The following is a 23793-nucleotide window of genomic DNA, read 5'->3' as shown; positions in this document are numbered from 1 at the left end:
TGCTGACTTCTAGTCTCCTCTCCTGTGGCAAGACTCAATCTTCCCTGGTTGGTGAAACTGCTGGGGAGGGGATTTATGGCAATTGAGTTCCTTTTGAAAGATCTGTCTTCAGGCAGATAGGGGAGTACAGAGACAGGCTCTGGCTGCACTTGCTGTTTTCAAGTGCCTGTAGCTCAAGATAATCAATCTACCACAGCGACATGTTTTGGGGTGACATATTCTGCTACCCTTCACCTCTGAGAACAGGTTTACCACTCACTACTGCCAGCTTACTGAATTTCAGAGTATAGATTCAAGCACAGTTTGCACTATAGAAAAAATACCGGGCTCATTCCTTTCTCCAACTTTAGGGAGTTTGGGGGTTCCTAAGGAATTAAGAACAATCAATTCTGAGCTTCCTGCCACAAGTTGGCAACAGCACATTTAGTCACTCCCACCTTGATTCTTTGTTTCAGTTTCTTCTTCCATATTTCAAATGTTATTTCCTTCCTCATTTAATGGAAACTTCTTTAGAGTGTAAGTTCTCTTACCTCTTTTGTGTTTTGCCATTATGCCTACTGGGATACTTACTAGAATAATATAATTGAGCTAGAATATGGGAGATGAAATTGCTAGAAGATAGGTCAAGATGTAATGTTGGCTTTGATTATTGCCAAGTTTATTTATCTACTTAAAATGTCATCATGAATATAGTCACATTTTATACACTTTTGTTTAGTTTACAGATTGTAGCTGTATTTAAAAACTGAATTTACAATCATTTTAATTTCTAGCCTCAAAAAATAGTAGCTATGTTTTAGTATAGATATGACTATATGCTACAGGTATACAAGTAGAATGTTCAAATAGTCTTGATATTTTCAAAATAGAGAAGAAAAAAACAATATCTTAGACTCTAAAATAGAGTAAAATAATGAAGTAGTACATAGGCAATCTCAACTACCCTCCAATAAAACAGAAATTAAAGAAATTAAGAAATGACAAGTTGAAAAAGAGTTCTCAAGTATTACTTTAGATTTTAAAGAAGCACGATTTTGTATAATTACTAAAACATTACAAAGATTCATTTAGAAATGTCCAGTTGCTAATGCTGATATATGAAAAATTACACATGCACACACATACACACACACAAATCTAATAGTGTCCATGTCCCTTTTCAATTTCAGGGGAGCCTATGGTCATAACCTAGGAAAACGTCCCTGGATTACAGGAGATGAGACTATTGTAGGCCTTATGAATGACATTATAGGTAAGTACAAAACGGATTTTTCCCAAAAGAGTCATAAAGGCATTATCATTTAGATATAAACCTAGATTATAAAGTCAACATCTTATTGAAGAACATCCTGGTTTTCTATTTTAACCCATAACAGTAAAAAGTGAACACACCGTTAATTCAGACTTGAGGGCTATAGCAAACATCACTGGGTTATTTGGCACAAAAATAAAATATTTAATTGTGTTTTCTTGTATTTTTTTTAATTTTTTATTGTTATTGTTATGTTGTTTTTTTTCTTGTATATTTTAAGACTAATATTTACTCCCCAATAAAGAGCACAGGCATTGTATTTATTTATAATTAAGCTAATTTCATAAAAATCAACTTAAATGAATTTTCTAACCCTTCATTATATGATAAAATAAACACTGACCTTTTCATGCTAAAATCCTAAAACACCAATCAGGTTTTGGCTCATTTCAGTTTAATCCATGGTGACTAATTTTAAATTAAGCTGAGAGTTGTTAGAAATAATATGGTTGATGTTCTTTATTTATATTTATGTATATATTTATAAATATACTTATATATTTATAATGTGTTTCCTAAAGTGAGTTATATATACTCCAGGTAGTATTCAAGATACTTGTAGATGGGGCCTTGGGGGGATGGTTCCATCGTGGCGTCAATGCAGAAACGACTGCAGAAAGAACTGTTGGCTTTGCAAAATGACCCACCTCCCGGAATGACTTTAAATGAAAAGAGAGTGTTCAGAATTCAATTACACAGTGGACTGTAGACATGGAAGGTGCACCAGTTACCTTATATGAAGGGGAAAAATTTCAACTTCTATTTAAGTTTAGTAGTCGATATCCTTTTGACTCTCCTCAGGTCATGTTTACTGGTGAAAATATTCCCGTTCATCCTCATGTTTATAGCAATGGTCATATCTGTTTATCCATTCTAAGAGAAGACTGGTCCCCAGAGCTCTCAGTCCAGTCAGTTTGTCTTAGCATTATTAGCATGCTTTCCAGCTGCAAAGAAAAGAGACGACCACCAGATAATTCTTTTTATGTTCGAACATGTAACAAGAATCCAAAGAAAACAAAATGATGGTATCATGATGATACTTGTTGATGCCACTGTTATCATCCTCCTAGCAGAAGATAGTCCTACTGAGAAAATGAGCACTTTGATCATTCAGTCTTTGAACTTTAACCTTTGACTGGAAGTGACCTATAGGCAATGAAGACTACTTCCTTTTACTGCATTTTTACTCGTGTGCATTCTGGGCGCATGTTGATCGCTGGTTCAGTCCAGGCAACTGACATGCTTTTATTAGTCCTACAGTATTAATGCAGGTGTCAGGAAATGTCAATATAATTCCATTTTTTATTTTTATTTTTTTAAGCTTTTGGAAAATTTCCAGGTCCTCATGTATTGTGCAATAACAATGACTTCCTTGGCGGGTTTGGGACGTTCATTGCTGGCAATGGACGTTTAATAGGAAAAATTTTCATTAATTACTGCCACCCAATAATTAATGCATAATAGGGCCTATGAAATGAATTTATTGGTTATAGTGGGATTATAAATAAAGTGAGGGATCCAACATTACTTTGAAAGTCACCCCAACTGTTTATATTTGGGTTCTATGCACTGTGATCCTAAGGTTAACAGCATGAATTAACATGCGTCTTTAAAGGACTATAGTGAAAGATCATTGCGTATTTATTGAATTGTTTATATCTGCTGTCAAATTGTTTTGACATGGAAGGTTTTCAAGTAACATTGGCAGAGAGGTACAATATTGTTATCCCTATGGTGAAAATAAATTCATTTGTTGTATATAGTTCCTCAATCTCTGAAGTAAAGGTATGAGTAACCTAGGGTATGAATGGTTGAATCAGGGCTTGATTTTGGAAGTAAGAACAATGGCAGTGATGAAACTGCTGCAGTCCTTGATCGGGGCTTGTTTGTACAGTAACGATATTTCCAAGTAGATTACACTCTGTTACTTCCTGCTAGCCATCAGCATGAGCCCTACTGCCTAAACACTATTTCATTTATTTATGTTTGGAAAATCCATAAAGAGTTTTCGTTTGCAATTTTGTTTCTTTTGTTATGTTTTAAGTCAAGTTTGAATGCTACAGTACTTCAATTGAAAAGCTTTTGTCAAGTTTTTTCTTGTAATTTTTTCTTTACTTGTATCATTTTGTCCTTTAATCCTGTACCCTAAAATAAGAAATACATTTTTGACAGAGGCTTAATGTTTAAAAAAAAAAAAAAATACTTGTAGATGGTAAACGTGTTAACCTTTTGAAAAAAAAAGCTATTTAATTGGGTTGAATATTGAGCATTGCTTAAAATCTTATATGATATTTAGGGTATTGAACAAAAAATTAATGATGTTTAAGCATTTGGAGTGCTGTTATTTGGAAATATTTAGAGGACTTAGGGAAATCATAACTTTCATAATGCTTTTTCAAACCTCACTCCTCTACAGGCAAGTATAAACATATCTTTATTGCTTCATCCCAATTGCATCTTGGTCAGTGATCAGAAGACAATATCAATCTGAGCTGGGAGAAAGTGGAATTAGAGTGAGGACAGTAGGATTTACATCCGGAAAGAATATAGACAAACCATGAAAACCTGAGGAATACCTTGTTGATTCAGAAATGATTATTGAACCTCTGCTGTGTGTCTGTCAGCACTTACCGTGTAGGTACTGAGGATACAATAGTAAGTAAGATAGTGGGTCAGAATCCTCACTATCTTTGTCCCATGGCATATCCTCATGGGACTCTCATTACAGGAAGATACCCCCCCAAATGTAAAATAAATATATATACATAATCATATAACACAGAGAAATTAAAAAAAAATCATTGGGGTTAGTGCTTCAAAAGAGAGGTAATTTCCAATTAATGATGAAGGGGACTGAACATAATCATTTAGGTACTCTTTTTTTCTGAATTTTCACTAAACAACTCTTAGTGGAATTTAAAAAATAAAAGTATAAAAGAACGAACAGAGAAATGGAGATGATAGCAGCATTTTGGGAATTGGATAGCAAGTGCATAAGTGGTAATTGCCTTTGTAACAACAACAAAAAAAGGTAAAGCAAATTTTCATCTCTCAATGGAAAAAAAAAATGGAAAGCCACCTGCTTTACACTGCAGATCCTTCAAAAGTCTGGAAATTATAATAAGCATCTCTAGAAGTGGGAGTAAAATAGGAATAAAGAGAGAGAGGATGTGTGTTGATAGTCTGTTTAAAATTCAGTTAGAATGTCAGCTCCCTTTGCCCATTCTATGCCACCAGGGGAATTGTTCTCCCCAGATGACTGGGTGAGTCTCTGAAGAAGGAAGAAGGCTCCCAAGGGAGGATATGTACACTATATTAGTCTGCTCAGGCTGTCATAACAAAATACCACAGACTGGGGGGCTTGAACAACAGACGTTTGCTCACAGTTCTGGATGGAGGCCAGAAGTCCAAGACCCGAGGGTGGTTTTCTGGTTGGACTGGGACTCTCCCTGGGCTGTACATGGCTGCCTTCTGTGTCCTCACCTGGCCTTTCCCAGAGACAAAGAGCACTCTGGTGTCTGTCTTTTTACAAAGACACCAGTCCTAGGGGATTAAGACCTCACCCTTATGACTTCAATTAACCTTTTTTACCTCCTAGAGTCCCCATCTCCAAATACAGTCACATTGGGGGTAGGACTTTAACATACAAATTTCAGCAGGACACAGTTTAGTCTATAACATAGTCCTTGGCGAAAACAAAAGAATTAAATAAATGTTTATCCACTTCTGTTCTAATTTAGTATCCAGTATCTATGCAGGAAACTGGAACATTCTTCTCTGTGAGACTTGGACAGCCTTAAGATTCTGACATGAGTTGTCCCAGTATAATGGCTCAGTAGGGTCCCCTTACAACAAACCCCACCACATGCACAGTGGAAAAACACACTCGTGTGATGTAGTCCAAATTTACCAGACTTTCAAGGAAAATCTGTTTTTAGTTTATGAACCATGGGAATGTATTACCTATTCAAAAAGTTGAAAAAAAAAATAGAAGGGTTGCAAGCAAAAGCAAGTTCTATTTCCTACTAGCTATTACTGAGTAATCATTACTCTATATACATTTCTGTTTTATGTGGCTGTATTAATAGGATCAGAATATTGACTTCTAGTTTAAAATAACAGATGTAGTCTCTCATGGTTCATCTCTCCCTCTGATTCCCCCCCCTTCATTTTTCCCTTCCTTCTCCTAATGTCCTTCATGCTATTCTTTATGTTCCACAAATAAGTGAAACCATATGATAATTGACTTTCTCTGCTTGACTTACTTCACTTAGCATAATCTCCTCCAGTCCCATCCATGTCCATGCAAATGGTGGGTATTCATCCTTTCTGATGGCTGAGTAATATTCCATCGTATATATGGACCACATCTTCTTTATCCATTCATCTGTTGAAGGGCATGTCAGCTCTTTCTACAGTTTGGCTATTGCAGACATTGCTGCTATGAACATTGGGGTGCATATGGCCCTTTTCACTACATCTGTGTCTTTGGGGTAAATACCCAGAAGTGCAATTGCTGGGTCATAGGGTAGCTCTATTTTTAATTTTTTGAGGAACCTCCACACTGTTTTCCGAAGTGGCTGTACCAACTTGCATTCCCACCAACAGTGTAAGAGGGTTCCCCTTTCTCCACAACCTCTCCAACATTTGTTGTTTCTTTCCCTGTCAATTTTTGCCATTCTAACTGGTGTAAGGTGGTATCTCAGTGTGGTTTTGATTTGAATTTCCCTGATGGCTAATGATGATGAACATTTTTTCATGTCTGTTAGCCATTTGTATGTCTTCTTCAGAGAAGTGTCTTTTCATGTCTTCTGCCCATTTTTGGACTTGATTATTTGTCTTTTGGGTGTTGAGTTTGAGAACCATGAACCATGAGAGACAATGGACTCTGAGAAACAAACAGGGTTTTAGAGGGGAGGGAGTGGGGGATGGGTGAGCCCGGTGATGGGTATTAAGGAGGGCACGTAATGCATGGAGCACTGGGTGTTATACGAAAACAATGGATCGTGGATCACTACATCAAAAACTAATGATGTATTGTATGATGACTAACATAACATAATAAAAATATAATAATAATAATAATAAAATAACAGATTTAAGTACAAACGAAAAGTGATCCCTTCTATTCCAAACACATAGAGATGATAGGAAAAACAGATTAACAAACATACAGCAACACTTAAAAAATAAAAATTCAATAGAAATCTCTACAGACCAGAAATACTGCCACTGCTAAAGAAAGGAGCAGTTGGAAACCTGGAGGCACAGTTTTTTGGGGGGCAGCACATGAAGCCAGGCTGAGTGTGCAGAGCCTGAATCCAGACCCTCAAAAGGAGCCCCAGGGTGAATCTGCACAGCTCTGAATGCCTGAGGCTGAGACCCAAGGCCAAAGTATTGGTCAGGCAGAGCAGGTAAAGGTGAAAACCTAGCATCTCCTTCCAGACTAGTCAGATTCTTAGGAACACAGAGCACTTGATCAGGTGTCAGCATTATCTAGAGGACTGTGTATATTTTGATGGAGCAAACTACCACCTGAATAATCCTGGATTGTATGTAAGGGTGTGTTAAATAGTTGGTGAACAGTGCTTTCATTTATGTTCATTTTTTAGAAGCTAAGTATATTCATTCAAATGTCTAACATATAAATAAAAGACCTGGAAAAAAAAAACGGATTAATTTGATCTGAGCATATGTTTTCTTTAGCTGTGGATTGTTTTTTTCCTTACTAGGTTTGCTTTCAGAACATAAACTGCATTCTAATCCTGTTATTTTGTGCTTAATATTTATCATCCTCTAAAAGAGGAGTTAGGATGTTTATATACAGGCCAGGGAAGTGGGAAGGTGATACTATTTTGTGAGATTTATTTATGAAGCCAGTAAACTCTGAAAAAAGAATTCTTTTGACCATTTAAAAGTTTATAGCTCTATTGCAACTTATTAAATATGCAAGTATTTTATTTGCCCAGCAAATACATCACAACCATCACTGAAATTTCAAATGAGGCATCTCTCATTATAATTACTATCGAAAATGGGGGGGGAAAAAACCCACTAGTCAAATTTATTTAGAAAAATAAAAGGATTGAACTTACTAAAAAATTAAAAAATATATATTTATCAACTCTAGCTTTGGAGATTTTTCTGTGTCTTTGAAATACCATACAAAATTATCACACATACAGGACAAACTTCATTATTTTTGTGTGTGTTTTTTTTTTAAGATTTTGTTTATTTATTTGACAGAGACAGACACAGCAAGAGAGGGAACACAAGCAGGGGGAGTGGGGGAGGCAGGGGGAGTGGGGGAGGCAGAAGCAGGCCTCCCGCCGAGCAGGGAGCCTAATGCGGGGCTCAATGCAGGGCTCAATGCGGGGCTTGTTCCCAGGAGCCTGGGATAGTGACCTGAGCCGAAGGCAGACACTTAACGACTGACCACCCAGGCGCGCCTATTTTTGTGGTTTTGTCCTGAATGTTGTGTTAATTAAATTACAGACATTTGACCCTAATGATATGGGATATAAAAGATAACGATTCCTTATTGAAATGAGTACAGTCACTTTCCTAGAAATGAAGCTCAAAAAACAGTCTGTATTTTGTTTATTACATATATAATAATTATTATGTATTGTAAGTAACAGTAAGCATATATAATAAATAATTTAAGGTAGGTAGTCTTTCCAAAGTCTCAAGTCATTTATGACAAATATAATATTTCATTTGAAATGTTTTCAGTGAACGAAGGTAATTTTTAGTTTTTTTTTTTTTTAGATTATTTATTTATTTGGCAGAGAGAGAGACACAGCCAGAGAGGGAACACAAGCAGGGGGAGTGGGAGAGGGAGAAGCAGGCTTCCCGCGAAGCAGGGAGCCCGATGCGGGGCTCGATCCCAGGACCCTAAGATCATGACCTGAGCTGAAGGCAGATGCTTAACAATGAGCCACCCAGGCACCCCTGATTTTTAGTTTTAATTTTGAGTTTATTAAATGTCTGTTTTGTTCTTTACAATTCATGTTTTGTCAGAAGAAATACTTCTATTTTTTTGTTGACCAAAGGAATGTGAATTGACAGTGTCTACAAAGTATATTAGAAAAAATATTTTAAAAACTTGTACTTTTTTAAAAAAGTGTCAGTAACTGTTATTTCTTTACTTTTTTTTTTTTTAAAGATTTTATTTATTTATTTTGACAGAGAGACACAGCGAGAGAGGGAACACAAGCAGGGGGAGTGGAAGAGGGAGAAGCGGGCTTCCCGCCGAGCAGGGAACCCCATACGGGGCTCGATCCCAGGACCCTGGGACCACAACCTGAGGCAAATTTACTTTTTAAATTGTGTGTATTAGTCAGAGAAATGGTTCTTACGTCAAGGTGAAAAATGAGAAGTTCACTCTGTTTCATTAGGAATAGATTATTTTAGAAAGTGTTTTTACGTATATTTGTGTTTATCTTATTTGTTGCAAATCCCACCAGGTTCCCTTTTTGCCTGGTTCACTAGGAAATTCTGAGAAAATATGATTGAATTGGAAGTAGCAAAAACATGTAACAGTTTCTATTTGTTTCTCATCTGCATCTTTTGCTGTTTTTTTATCATTCTTCCTCACTTTGTAACCCACGAAACCTCAAATGCTGCTTGGAAATCCAGGCTGCATAAATCATGAAATAATTAAAATAATTATCTGGTAAGTACAGTAAAAAACAGCAGAAGTCAAATTTATTTTTGCTACCTGCAAGCTACATAAATGTGTCATGAGCAAACAGACACATTGCATATTTGGGGCAATGGTTGACTCTTCCAGGTTCTTAAAACCACAGTCTTTATTTCACCATAAAATTTCCCAAAAAGAAGTAACAAGAGGATAATAAAAAGTACTATGTGTACCAATTGGTAGAGTGGATAGAGGGAAGGAGGAGACAGTGAGCAACTGTATTTTTTCATAGATACAGAAAAGAATTTCAATTTCAGAAGAGAAGAAAAACTGTTAATAAAACATTTTATATAGAGCGAACAATTCTGCAAAACATGGAATAACTTTCCCTTATAATTAATGTCATATTATCAAGATGCTAGAAATAGAATTGCTGAAGAATATTATTAGTATATTATTAAGCCTTCTTCTCCCTGGGTACATAAAAACCACAAAGGGTTAGATACATGCATATCAGCTTATAAAAATGTTGTAATGTGGACATAAATTTGCTTTATGAAACTTGTGGTTGACCCTCTGAGAAGCAATAATCCCTATAAGCTGTCTCCAGTTACGAAACCTCACCCATGCACTAGCCACCTCTGGAGGCCACAGGAATTTACTACTTGAAAGACAGAGTGGAAAGTTCTCAGACTTAGCCTGATTACAAACCTTACAAGCAAATCCACAATAACATTTGTGTCTGTTTAATCAATTATACAGAACATGGATGGCAGTTAGGAGATCCGTCACATATCCTCTTATTAAACACTCAGCAGCTTGGGGCTCTGTCATCTTCTCTTGGCAAAATATTTGAAATTAAAATTAAAAAGATGCAGAGGAATGTTGGTAATGAACATGGGCCTCCTGTATTTGATTTACAGGGAGTGGATAATGTAGGCAGCGCTTCCCAGTGTAATCTGGAACAAAGATTTTAATCATTTTTTTTTTATTCTAAGAGAGGGTTAAGATTTTGTCTCACTTCCCTATCTATGAGACTTGAGGTGAGTTAGTTCATCTCTTCGGAGGTCAGTTTCCTCATTGATAAATACGGACAATTAAAGTAGATATGTTACTGTGTGACTGTGAAGAATATGTGAAAAAATACAAGTCACATATTTAGAAGTATTGGCACATAGTAAGGACTCAATAAACATTCGTGTGCCAGGCATTGAGATAAGAAGGCCGTGCTTGCGTTTAACTAAGTTACACCTTCTGGTAAAGCAAAAAATTATGATCAATAAATAAACAAGCAGCAAAGCACTCTACGAACAAGAATCCTGGCTCGTACCCATCTTCGATGAGGTGATTCAAATTTGACATTTACTGCAATGAATTGTAGATGATCTTCTACTTTCAAATCCTGATAAGAGTTCAGGAAGTTTTTAAAAATTTTTGCCCTGCAATACTTGTAGTTCTTGATGTTTCAACAGTAATTCAAAAAAAAAGGTCTTGGGAAAAAGAAAAAAGAACAAAGAAAAGCAACTCAAAATAATTTCAGTTTGCTTAATTTTTTTTTTATTTTCCTATGGAATGCTGATGATATTGATAAAGAACAAGTGTTGGTTTCAGAAATGCAATTGGACCAAAAGAGAGAGGTCAAATAGATAAATTTTCCTTTAAAAAGATGCTAAAAATCAGTCTGATGTGTGGTGCTTCGGTGTTAGGAACCCTTGATTCTTTAGTGCCTTTAGGTTATATTTGAAATAAACATCTGTGTTAATGTCCTGAAACTTTAATATTTGCACTGTCCTCAGATACACCTGTGTACACATGCACACACATTAAATAGACTCACTGTCTCCCTCACAAAGTTCAGTAGCAGGTGAGGAGAGCATTTCGTGAAGTGCTTGCTTGAATTTGGAGTGTTCTAAGATGAGATAATTTCTGTGCATGGTGGCAGATAAATTATTCAAGTCAGTGAAGGATTATTTACAAAGAATTGATCCGAGTGTTAGTATGCCACTGAAAGTGAGGGAGTAGGTAGCACAGGGTCAAGTGTATGTCTACATTAATTGAGCCTACCACATCTGGTTCATTACATTCTTCACAAGAAAAATTTTAAGTGATCCAAAATGAACACTGTATTGTTTGGAGGACTAAAATTTTCAAGGAATCCACAATTATTTTAATCAGATTGCAATTGTTAAACAAAACTAGGATATCTTAACCTCCATTAGAAAGTCTCCTTCCCTTCTTGCCTCTCTTAGTTCTTTGCTTTCATTTTGTGGTAACTAACCTATGAATTCTTTTTCCTTCTCATTACATTTTATTCAAATGCTTCTCTTTCTATGAATTCTCCTCTCTTTATAAAATTACTTTTCCTTCCTTTTCTCCTTTCTCCTTGCACTTTCTCTGCCAAAATATTTTTGGAAATAAATTGTTCTCAGAAAAGATGCATGTAAAGAGCTAACAGGGATTTAAGGATAATATTAGATTAGATATCTTAGATAATGTTTTGTTTTAGAAATAACAGTAAAAATTCATACCATAATGCAAAGAAATAAATATAGTAAAACTGGCAGCATTTCTTTTACATATTTCCAAAAGATTTTCATATTGTAGGAGAAGACATATGCCACTGTATGCAACATAAGGTTGTCATATTCATATCTATCTCGTATGTCTAGGACAAATTTTATTTAGTGCTAGGAATGTAGAATGAGATGGTCTCACTGCGCCTTGACTTCAGACACTGTTCACCTTACAAGGACCAGAGAAAAAGCTTTTAACCAATTGTTTACCAACATTCCACATCAGATGGAGAAATCCATCTGTTAAATGCAACCCAAAGTTTTTCTTGACTAAACGGCGGTGTTGAAATAGACTAAACGGCGGTGTTGAAATAGAAATTCCTAAGTTATACACTTATCTCTAGTGGCCTGCTCTCAAGTGAACTTATCCTGAAATCTAGCTGTAAATTAGATTAATTATTTTACTTACTGCCTCCTCTTCTAAAATGGAACTCTAACAGAAGTATCTCTTTGGATATGAAATATAGGACTTGTATTACACATTTTCTCTAACGCCTCATACAGCTTTACAAACAATGGCACGAAACCTATTTTTCTCAGTGATAGTTTAAGAGATTTTCCTACTGTACAGGTCTAATTGCTTTTAAGAGACTGTAAGAACTAAAAATATGAAAGTATTGTTGTTACACTCTGAGTTCTTAAGTATCCAATGTATGCTTTGTCTCTGGGTCTATTTCTAGTGCTCAAGCACTCATTAGTAAGAATTAGATCAGATTATGATTCTGTAGTGGTTATCTTAATTTTGCATATGTTCTCAATCAAATAATACCTATCTATTAATTATCTTTCATCTCTGTCTATGAATAAATCCCAGAGCTATTTAGGTCTTTGTGCTTTGCTTTCTAGCTCTTTTGTCTAATAAACTATTATATATCTCACTGTAATAACAGTGAAGTGTGTTTGGCAAACTAGCTCTCTTTTATTAAATGTGCGTTTTAATTGGATATTAGAAACAAGCAGTTCTAAAAATGTGATCGGCCCTGCTTTCTTTTGAGATACACTTACCACAAAAATGTACTCTGTGGGAATTTGGCAAACTACCTGATAATAGGATAAATCATTTTTAGTTTACAGGAAAAAGCAAATGCTTCATTATTTTGTTGCTATTATTTACTATATCAAAAAGCAAATATAATTTTAGCTAGCTATGTGCATGAGTCCAGATATCGTTTGATAAAATGAGGCAAGTGGAAAAACTTCCATTTCTTTGTGATGACACATCAGGTACGTCCTTATCTCTAAAAACATTAAGGAGGAAGGAGTGAAGCCTCCCTACTTTGTTTTTCCAAGTAACTTAAGCACTAATAGAAAAATCTAAATTATGATGTGTTTACTTTGCAGGAGCCAATGAGAAAGAAATAGCCCTAATGAATGGTTTGACTGTTAATTTACATCTTCTACTGGTAAATATCCTTTCCCACCAATGTTTCATAAACACTCATTTGTAGAATCTGACATTTTTCTATCTTTAATTCATGAGCATCTGGGGGTTTACTTATTTAAAAATAAGTTGTGAGGTTATTTTCATTTTTACCAGGAAATGCTGGACTATGATAGAAAGGCTTCTTCATAATCATGGGAGAGTTGACTCTTGCAAAGAGCTTTAGAATAATGAACGGTTCTTATCTCAGAACATAAGGAATAAAAGTCACAGTGGATTAAAAGCAAAAACTGCTTGCAAGCACACAAAACAATGATGTACAAATGCCAACAAACACTGAGCTTTTCAGAAAGATAGTTTTCCAGCATGCTGGACTTTAGCAGGGTGGCATTCTGATCAGTTAATGTTTTTATAGACTAATTTTGGGGGAGAAAGTTAAAAAAGAATTAGAAAATAGAACTAAATTGGAGAAAAGGGATCTAATACCTTAAATGAGTTACTGTATTTAAAGTGCTTCCTACTTCCTAAGTACTTAATAAATATGTATACCTTAAAATGTCAAATATATTCTTGATTTGGAATATGGTGTCTGTAGTAACTGCTTGATGTTTGAAAAAATTTTATTTCATTTTTAAGTGAGTTTCTGGAAACATGTCCATGTGACCAAAGCACACGATGAATATATTAATATTTTATTTTGATAAAAATGAAGAAATGATTGTTAAATATCCTTAAAGGAACACGTTCACGGAGTATGTTAAACATGATGGTAAATAACATAGTTTTAAATTCAGACACCTTGGGGTTTGACTCCTAGCTAAGTTACTTAATGTCTGACTTCGGATGAGGTTTTGGTGATTTCTACATCTTCATTTTCTCCCTGTGAAGATGAGGACAAGAATACCTACCTGATATGTATATACAAGGGTGAAATGTGATAATATGTGAAAATTGCTTTCGCACCCTGACCAGTGATCAACACTAAGTCAACAGTAGCGATCATTTCATTGTTACCATTGTCAGTGTTTATTCTCTAGGAACTGTGGGGGGAAAGGAAGGGCTGTCTCTCCTGAACAAATGAGCTACTCCTCCCTGGTGCCTCTAGAAGTATCAAATGTTTCATGTTAGGGTTGAGGTCCTTTCAGTTGGACCGAAAATAAAATCCCATAAAACTATAAGGCAATAGAAATATTATATACCAGAAGCCAAATCAGCAGCATAAGATAAATCAGTATAAATAAAATTTATATAGAACATGATATTTCAGTCTTACAATAAAAATTACCATTAAAGGCATTGGGAAGATAATTTTTCAATTAAAATTTAAGTAAAGCTTTGTTTTTATCTCATTCACGTTATCTTCCCAAATTTGCTTTTCTGTTGATAAATGTAATGAGCCAATACCTTCTTTTATTTCATAATTCATTAGAAATAAGGCTAATTGGAAAAGGAGCCGCCCTTAACAGACATCTAGATATGTCATTGAGTCATGCCTTTAAAATGCTGGAGATTATAAAATGAAAGTATGGTATAAAATGAACAAATGTATAAACTGTGCATGAATGCTTTTCTTAATAAATCCATTTCATTGCAGTTATCCTTTTTTAAGCCTACACCAAAACGGTATAAAATTCTTCTGGAAGCCAAAGCCTTCCCTTCAGATCATGTAAGGATTCTTCAGATTAAATTTATATTCTTTCTACTCTTCCTAGAGGAGCACACCATTTGCCTGTGTTGAATAGTATATTCTCTAGTCTTTTCCAAGTAACCTTACAATAAAAAGATCTGTCAAATGCTTTTGATTAGGCATTTTTAAAATATAGATTGTAGCTTTATTTCTTTTGTTCAAGTAAAATGTGTTAGGGGAGGAAAGGATTGAATAGCAACAGTGATTTATTAGTCTTTTTAAAAACATTGAGCAAACCGCTGGTTTAAATCAAGTGCAGTTATAAATGTTTTATTAATTCTTGTTGCTATTTTATTTTATGAAATCAAATCAGTACATACCCTGGTGCTTAACCCTTTAGCTACATAGAATAGGGATAAAACTTTTATTTTTCCATAGCATGCTAGCATGTGCTTTATAATTGAAAAAACATTTATTAAGGATGAAAAATATTTCTTATGGTTTATTAAATCTTACTTCTTTAAGAAATTTGATCGTTCCAGACATAGACATGGATAAAAGTATGCATTTTTCAGTTTTAGTGTTAGAGAGAAATTTGATTTCTATCTTTCCATTATCACTGTTAACTATTCTAATCCACATCTTGTAATTTAAATCATTTAATTATGTCCAAATTAATAGCCATTACTTTACTAAAAAAGATCAAAACCCTAATATTAAGAAAAAATTCAGAGTCTTTATAACTTCCTGTTCCCGTTCATATCTTGTACTCTCAGTGAAAGGAACTTTCTGATGTTCTTTCCTTTTACTAGCTTACTCTTTTTAGGATAAGCCCTTCCTATAAGCTAGTTCAAATATAGCAAGTCCACACTACTCACTCTGGTTATTTTGTAAACTCTGGTTTTGACGTAAGTTAGGTGATTTAATATCTTCTACAAATCTCTTAGAACTCTCTAAAGTCTAGATGACCCCTATGCTTCCACACATTTCTAAGATACAGTGTTTCAAGGAATGTTCAGATTCCTGCATATAAATTATATTAAGCACTTCTTTTCTGGTGTATTCTGTTCAGTCACTTTTAAACTTGACCTTAGATTTAATATAATAATATGCTTTTATTGTTATTTTATTATCTCTTTTCGGAGTTATTTCAATGTATTTCTGTGCATTGGACTTGATTCAATAAATCATTCTTCTTTTCTAGTATGCTATTGAGTCACAGCTTCAACTTCATGGACTTAACATTGAAAAAAGTATGCGGATTGTAAAGCCAAGAGAGGTATATAAGAAAGAGAAATAAATATTCATTATGTTTCTATTTAGTATTGATTTTTTTTCTTCATTTTCCTCAAAAGTTTATTATCTCCATTACTTTAATGGAACTTTCAAAAAAGTATAAAAGACCTATACTTCCATTACTGCTAGCTCATTTTGCTTAAAATGGAGAATTAACTCAGAAGTTTCAAGGGATAGTCATATTACAAGAAAACTATTTTCCTATGAATACTGCTGGAGTTTGCCATATTCTTCAGTGGGATGGAAAGGGATGGCAAATTCATATATCATTTTCTATTTATTTATTTATTTATTTATTTATTTATTTATTTATTTATTTATTTGACAGAGAGGGACACAGCGAGAGAGGGAACACAAGGGGAGGCGGGGGGTGCAGGAGAGGGAGAAGCATGCTTCCCACTGAGCAGGGAGATGATGCGGGGCTCTATCCCAGGACCCCGGGATCATGACCTGAGCTGAAGGCAGACGCTTAATGACTGAGCCACCCAGGCGCCCCGCATATATCATTTTCAATTCCAAATATCATTGCCTTTGGATGCCTGTAAAATGATATTTGTTGAAACTGAATGATGCCTATCTTTTATATCTCTTTTTAATCTAAGTATCAAATGTTTTCCTTTGTGCTTGGACGGGGTGGGGGTGTAGAAAGGGATGTGGTGTAGCGGGAAGAGCTTGGGCCTTCGGGCCTGGCTAATACACTCCACAGAAATCTCAGGCCCACTGATTTACTGGGTAAGGGGCTTTGAGAAAGTTACTTTATCTCTCTGAGATTACTTCATATTTAAACAGGTAACAAAGGAAACACCTAATCAGGCTTGACCTATGTTCAAGATCTAAAATACTGTGCACTTTAAGTTAATAGAGATGTAAGGCTCTGCAGTTTGTATAATTTGGCTCCCAGAGATCCCCACAGAATAATTGTAGGTTTCACAAATGATGCTCCCAGGCTGTTAAGCCAATGTTTGAACAATGATTTCTTTCAACCCAGAATACTTTGAGAGATTAAAATCTACTCCGAGAGATTAAAATCTACTCCATTTAGTTCTGTTTGCCAACATGCAGTCAATTAATGGAATAGAAAGTTCTCATACCAATGACAGGATATCTGTTTCATATGTCATATATAAAATGCTAATTTCCAGCAAAAATGAAGATAGCCACTAATTTATCAGAAGTTTTAATGTTGAAAGAGATAAGTGTTGTGGAACCTCATGAGTCAATCATAAATTTTGAGAGCATTCTTTAGCATTACTAGATTAGAGCAGGACAACATCAGAGAGAACCATATTCTTTATACTGCTTTATACTAATTTAAATAAATAATAATTATATATAATACTTTTCTTTATCTTCTTTCTGAAATTATGGTGGACAAACCATTTTAGATTCTTTGAAGAAAAAAAAGTTTTGGATTACTATGTTATTGATTTTACTTAGAATTTGTCTTAGAATTACTGAAATCCTTCTCTTTACATATAAAATACCCATCATTTAACAATTTAGAGAGTTCAGTATCTATACTTTTTTTTATAGATTTCAATTTTGTAAACAAGTTCCAGACTTCTAGTAGAAAATAAAGTATATGCTGTATTTGTGATATATATATGTGCCTAACATGGGATATAGTAATTGATAAATAGCAAGAATTACCAAAAATTAAAAATAACTTAATGAACTTCCCCTAAATATTAATGCAGTTAATGATGCTTTGACCTAAAAAATTATGTCAGATTCAGACTGGAGAAAATTTATAAAAACTTTGTAAATGGATGAGTGATTAGAATACAAATAGATACTTTGTATTTAGCTGATTTCTCTTTGCTCAAGTTGTTTGCAAGACCAAATCTAAATTCACTCAGAATTTCCACTAAGTAACCAGTCGTTAGTCTTAGCTGGGGAGAAGTAGAAAAAACTAAACTTGATACTGAGTTTTATTGATATTTCTCTTCATTTTTGGACCTTGATCTTTAGGTCAGTATGGAGGAGAGTTTACTCTTAAGATAACAGAAAATATTGGTTAGGTTATACTCAGATGAAAGATGTGTGTTTTTTATCTTGGAAAACATAATGTGATGGATTGATAAATGAAGTCATTTCCAAGAAAATTTTGCCATTTAATATTTCAGGAACTTCTCATACTTTCTGGTATTTATTTGGATGGGAATAAGGAGAAAACAATTTGTGGGCATGTAAAGAGTAAAGATTAATTGAAAAATTGAAGAATAAATCAAGCAAGTAGGGTTTTGCAAAGACTTTATAAGCCTTTTTCTTACTATTTTGTTATCATTTCTTATAACAAAAAGTGTGCTGAAATGCTGCTCTCTTGCCAGACTTTTGAAGACCATTAATCTGAAAAAAATGTCTTTGATTATTCTTATGTGGGCAAGAGCTCAAGGTGAATTTTAGATGGGAAATATGAAGTGACAAAGGTGTTTTTGTGGATTGGATATAACTTGTGCCTGCCTCAACTTTAGGGGGAAGAAACATTGAGAATAGAGGATATCCTTGAAGTAATTGAGAAGGAAGGAGACTCGATTGCAGTGATCCTGTTCAGTGGGCTGCATTTTTACACTGGACAGGTCTTTAATATACCTGCCATCACAAGAGCCGGACAAGCAAAGGTATGCACATCATTTTCTCCTTCCCACCTTGCCCAAAACATCACTCTACTGAGGAATATTCTAACTGCACTTCTAGTGAAATACCTTTGTGTGTGTCTGTGTAAAATTATTTAAAGAGTTAAAAAAAAAAAAAAAGGTAAGCCTTACATTAAAAGAAAAAAATCTGCACTCTTTTGCTTTAAGCATCTTTTTAAACCTTTTTTTTTTTTTTTGTCACTTCTGTTGTCTCACTTCCTCAACTACCATCTGCTCCCAAAATTGGCCTCTAATCAGCAAGACAGGTGAGCTTCCTGCAAGATGATGTCATTGGTACTGAGTTAGTCCGTCAGCAGGCACGAGTCAGAGTCCTTTGGATAATAACTACATATGCTAGGACTGTTGAAACATAACTCTGGGACTTGGTCATATTATAACTCATTCTAAATGTAATTCAGTTCTCACTTAAACTTAGGTGCTTGAAGAAAGGGAGATGCAGAATAAAAGTTAACAGTAGATCGAGTTATATGCAGTGTACTTTTAAAAAGCCACTTTTTTCTTATCTTGAGAAATGATGATCCTGCCAATAATGAGAGCTTTTCCTTACATATTTCCAAGTCACACTTACATTGTTTACTATTTTGAAATCGTGTCTCTTTATTTTTTTAAAGTATTTTCAGTATTTGTTTGCCTGAAAAAAGAAATCAGAGGAACAATATTCAACAGCTACAATTTGTATTTAAAATCCTTAAATAACAGTTCCATTTGATTCAGCAATGAAATTGTGCATTTAAAAAGGTGACAATCGAATTTTATTCTGAACATTAATAAGTTATGGGATTAATATATGTGTGAGGTCTAGTTAATATATTCAGTTATTGAAGCTAATGAGTAGAACTAATGAAAAGAAATTTAACAACGTTATCAGAAGTTGCTAGGAATTTCCAACCACGACTTCCAACTGGTTTGAGGGATAACTGTGAAAGTGGTGCATTACAAAAGATATAAAGATAATGTCTTCCTAATTTAGGCATTAAATGTTAAACACCAAAATAAAAGGAAGTTAATAAAAAATTATATTTTAAAATGTTATGCAAGTAATCACAGTCCCTGATGCCCTTAGTATACATGCATGTCTCATTAACCTTCACTGAAATGAGACAGGAAGATAGAAAAGAAAGACCATGCCTTTTGGAATCACAGTCTGAGGTTTAAATCTTGGCTGGGTCATTTAATTGTTACATGATCTCGGACCAGTTACTTGACTTTTCTGAACCTCTTTTCACAAGTGTTAATTTGGGATAGCTGGGCCCATTTCATAAATTCAGTCTTGAGAAGGAAGAATATAAAATATCTGCTGTATTGCGCACATTCTGCTGTTATAGTGAAGGATCCCTCACACCTTTTACTGTCCTCAACAAATATGAAACTATGGAAAGTGGCTCAGATATACATTTTATTTCCAATTGAAAAGCAAAATAAATTTGTTTACTTAGGTGCTATATGTAATTCTCATTCTTAATACTTTGCTAAAACATTCTCTCGATATTTTGCAGGCTTTCTTTTACTTAAAAAGTATAATACATGCCTACCATGTGAAACTCTCATTGAGCGTTCAGTCAAATGAAGGTAGGAATGAGCAGTTCCATCTCAATGTAACTGCACAGAAGTGACGGATACTATGGGAGTGAAATAGTGATTGAGTAGACTTCAATTTATCCATTATCAAAATTATTTTAATACTCATTTAAACTCTTGGTAGATAATTTCCCCCGTTCCCAATGGAAGGTTGAGAGAATTTAAAATTTAGACTTACATAGCTGAAGAGAAAGGCAGAGAAAATTAAAGGTGTCAATCAAAAAAGAGGAAATTCTAGAGGAAAAAAAGGCATTAAAAAATCACTGTTAGAAATGGCTAAATAAGATAGAAAAAGAAAAAGGAAAGTTTCTGGAAATGAAGTATGGCATGAACCAAAATGATACTGAGATGGAGCAAGGAAAGTCAATAAGAATAGTTTTTATTTCATAATCATGTGAGAGGGAAGTGGGGACAAGAATTTTGAAAAAAAAATTAAGTAAAGAAATGCACGTATACCAAAAAGAGCACAAATCATAAATAAGTGGCTTGGTGAATTATTTTGAACCCTATAGCCATCACCCACATCAAGAAACTTCTAGAACATTTATGCTGCTCAGAATCCTCAATTGTGCCATCTCTCAAATACTGTTACCTCCCTTCCAAAGGTACCACTCCTGACCTCTAGCCATATATATTAACTTTGTCCATCTATAAATGTGTTAATATGTACTCTTTTGTATCTGTCTTACTGGCTCACTATTATGTTTCTGAGATTCTTTCTTACAGTATGTAGCAGTAATTTTGTGAGGGTTTTTGGTGGCAGTGGTTTTGTTTTTCTTTTCAGTATATTGTTTCAGTGTATGAAATAGATCACAATTTATTTTTGTTTTTCCATTCTAATTAGGATAGATATTTGGGGTTTATTTCCATTTGAGGGCTATTGCGGTAAATGCTACTCTGAACATCCTCAGACATTTTTTTTAGGTAAGCATTCACACTGATTTCTGTTACATATATACTTAGGATTGGAAATCTTGGAAATAAGGTATACATATGTTTAATCCTAATCAATAATACCAACTTTCCAAAGGGTTGTACCAATTTGGTATATACTCCCATCAGCATGTATGAGAGTATCTGTTGCTCCAATGTCCTCACCGATAGCCAATCTGATTAGTTTGTAATGGTAATGCATTGTAGTTTTAATGTGCACATCCCTGACTATTGAGGAGGTTGGGATCTTTCAAATGTGTTTTTGCCTCTAAAAAGAAAAATTAATTAGTTAATCAAAAGAACAGTTTTGATTCATGTAATGAGTTTCAGATGCTGAGGCTTTTCTTAAATGAGAAGGCCCAAGACCATGACAAGTGGGGCAGGCCGATGAAAATTAAACGTAGTATCAGGTTATAAGGGAAGGCCAGCATATGAAAAGAGACGTCAGTTTGAAGATACATTTTCATTTTTTGTCTTTGAAGCCATTTACTTTATTTTATATTATTGGCCAACCCACTATTGCAGAACTCTGCCTCACTTACCTATTTCTAAATTTTTCATATTCTATTACTTGTTTCTACTAATCATTTCTTCTTTTCTACACCCACTGAATATAGTTGCTCCTCATTTTCCTTTGAATTACTATCCCTAGAGATTTTAACCACTGCCATGAGTCCACTCCCATTGCCAAGTGAAAGCTACAGGGTACTCCCACACTCGAAAATGGTTATTTATACTCATCTCCCTATTACACCTGGAAATCCTACATCCACTCTGAAATCAGTGTGCTCTAGTTTTGCCTCCCCCTAAAATGACTAATGGTTCATGCCACCACCCTTCTGGACCTTTAGACTCAATTCCGACACTCTCCTCTTCTTTGCCATTTCAACCAGTCACTTCTTAATTCCACTTTCTCAGGTTTGGTCTTTTCTTTAATAGTCCTGAATCAGTTACGAAGTTTTTAAGCTTTAAAACAAAATTCCAGTGAGAAATTAGCCAAAAATTAGGGATTTCTTTTTCTTACCATGGAAGAGTTGAGTTAGGAGACGGCTGGCATGAATGCACTAAGCATTGAGTAATGTCTGCGTGGCATCTCCAGGGTTCTCTTGGTTTTTTCTTAGGCTTCTCACATCGTGGTCACAAGACAGTTGTCCCAAATCCAGATATCACAATTCTATTTTAAGGCAGAGAGAAGGAAGGAGGGAGAAGTAGCAGTGCAGTTTCATCTGTCCCTTTCATCCAAAGTGCAAAATTATTCCCAGAAAAAGCTAGCAGATTCCTGCTTATGATTCATTGCCTTCTGAAGTGGTAGCTTCAAAAGAGCATGAGTAAAGAAATTTTTAACCTTTATGGTATTATAGTAGAGACAGGCTAAGAAGAAGGGTTTGGTTAACAACCCACAGTATTTTTTACACTTCCCATTTTCACCCCCATGGGGCATCATTGTTTTCTAACTTATTTCCTCTTTCCTCTTCCATCCTTTCCTAACTTTTCATTTTTTCCCCCTTTTTCTTCCCTTCTTCCTTTATTTCTTCCTTGCTTTATATTTTATTGTCCACCTCCTTTCACAAAGCATTTGAAAATGATTCGCGGGAAATTGATTAGATAGCATAATGAAATGTAAAGTGAGAGAATAAAGGGAAAAATCTCTGGATCATCTGGAGAAATGAATAGACTTCCCATAAATTGTAATTTCTCAACTTGGATTAAGATAAGAAATAGGTAACAAACAAATTATTTTCAGTGGAAACTCCTGGTATATTAGGTAGCCTAGGTCTTGGTAACTTCTAAATAAAGCCATAAATGCTTTCACTGTGATAGATGCTTGTTTATTGTTCATGCAGCCGCCGGGACAGCTTTCTCCCATGAAATGATCCAGGTTTCCAGGGACTCAGGATTGTGTCCTATGGCTTTCATACCCTGGATCCTTTGTCTGATTCAGCCGAAGGAATGGGATAAAAGGATGTGAAAGGGCATACTAACTTCTTAAAAGCATTAACTTAACCATGGCGAAATAGTTCCACTCATATTCCATTGACTAACACATGGACATTTCTGGGAAATGAAGTATATTTGTGCACTCAAGAATAATAGCTATTAGTTTTGCCACACCTGGAACCCAGATGTTTTGTCTCGCTGATGGAGTAGGTTACTTATTCTGAGATGCAGTGTAGCATTTGCATTAATAAAAAGTTTAGATAGTAGAGACAGAGTCAGATCTGGTCTAGAGTCCATGTCCCTCCCTTAGTTTCTAGCATACTTTGACGGGCTTAATTCACTTACCGAAGTGACTTCATTTCTCCACCAATATTACTGGGGAAGGTAAGAGTGCCTATTTCCTAGGAGAATTAAAGATACTGTTCCTAAAACTTTAGTATTTAGTGCATTGTAAGTAATCAGTAAATGTTAGCAATTATCAATATATGAGGAAAAGACATGTTGGAATATCCAATCTACCAGAAAAAGAAATAATGGATCCTTAGGCAGAAAGTGAAACATTCAGAATTGTAAACTAAAGACTCTCACTGGACACTTCTGTATTAGAAAATTAAAAAGAAACAACAACCAATAATCTGAACAGCATGGCCAAAACTTGAGATATTAGATTGAACTTTTAAAAGGTTGGGTAATGGACTAATAAAAATTTTAATAACCTTATCCCTAAAAGAACTCAGTGCCAACTGGTTATACTCCACCTTCCTTCTTCAATGCCATATAAAAAGGCCTACAACATACTGGAACTTGTGGGGCCCAGCAGACAGTGAGTGACAAATGAATATTGGTTGAATCA

At 34.8% G+C, this 23793-nt stretch overlaps 1 protein-coding gene and 1 pseudogene across 6 annotated transcripts in view; both read left to right on the top strand.

The window, feature by feature from the left end:
- The window catches only part of KYNU (kynureninase), a 131907-nt gene that overhangs the window by 52137 nt on the left and 55977 nt on the right, over positions 1 to 23793 (top strand). For all 6 annotated transcript variants that reach the window (XM_025856558.2, XM_025856552.2, XM_025856572.2 and 3 more), the window contains 5 exons: positions 1170 to 1252; positions 12872 to 12933; positions 14506 to 14577; positions 15743 to 15817; positions 18309 to 18455. In XM_025856558.2, coding sequence (XP_025712343.1) covers positions 1170 to 1252; positions 12872 to 12933; positions 14506 to 14577; positions 15743 to 15817; positions 18309 to 18455 — 439 coding nt within the window. The remainder of the gene's footprint in view (positions 1 to 1169; positions 1253 to 12871; positions 12934 to 14505; positions 14578 to 15742; positions 15818 to 18308; positions 18456 to 23793) is intronic.
- On the top strand, positions 1875 to 2614 carry LOC112810583 (ubiquitin-conjugating enzyme E2 W-like; annotated as a pseudogene).

Source organism: Callorhinus ursinus, unplaced genomic scaffold, assembly GCF_003265705.2.
Source record: "Callorhinus ursinus isolate GAN/ISIS: 27379988/994484 unplaced genomic scaffold, GSC_fseal_2.0 scaffold2, whole genome shotgun sequence".
In the NCBI taxonomy this organism is placed as follows: Eukaryota; Metazoa; Chordata; class Mammalia; order Carnivora; family Otariidae; genus Callorhinus; species Callorhinus ursinus.
Note: the sequence above shows the minus strand (reverse complement) of the source record. Positions and strands in the feature narration are given on the sequence as shown.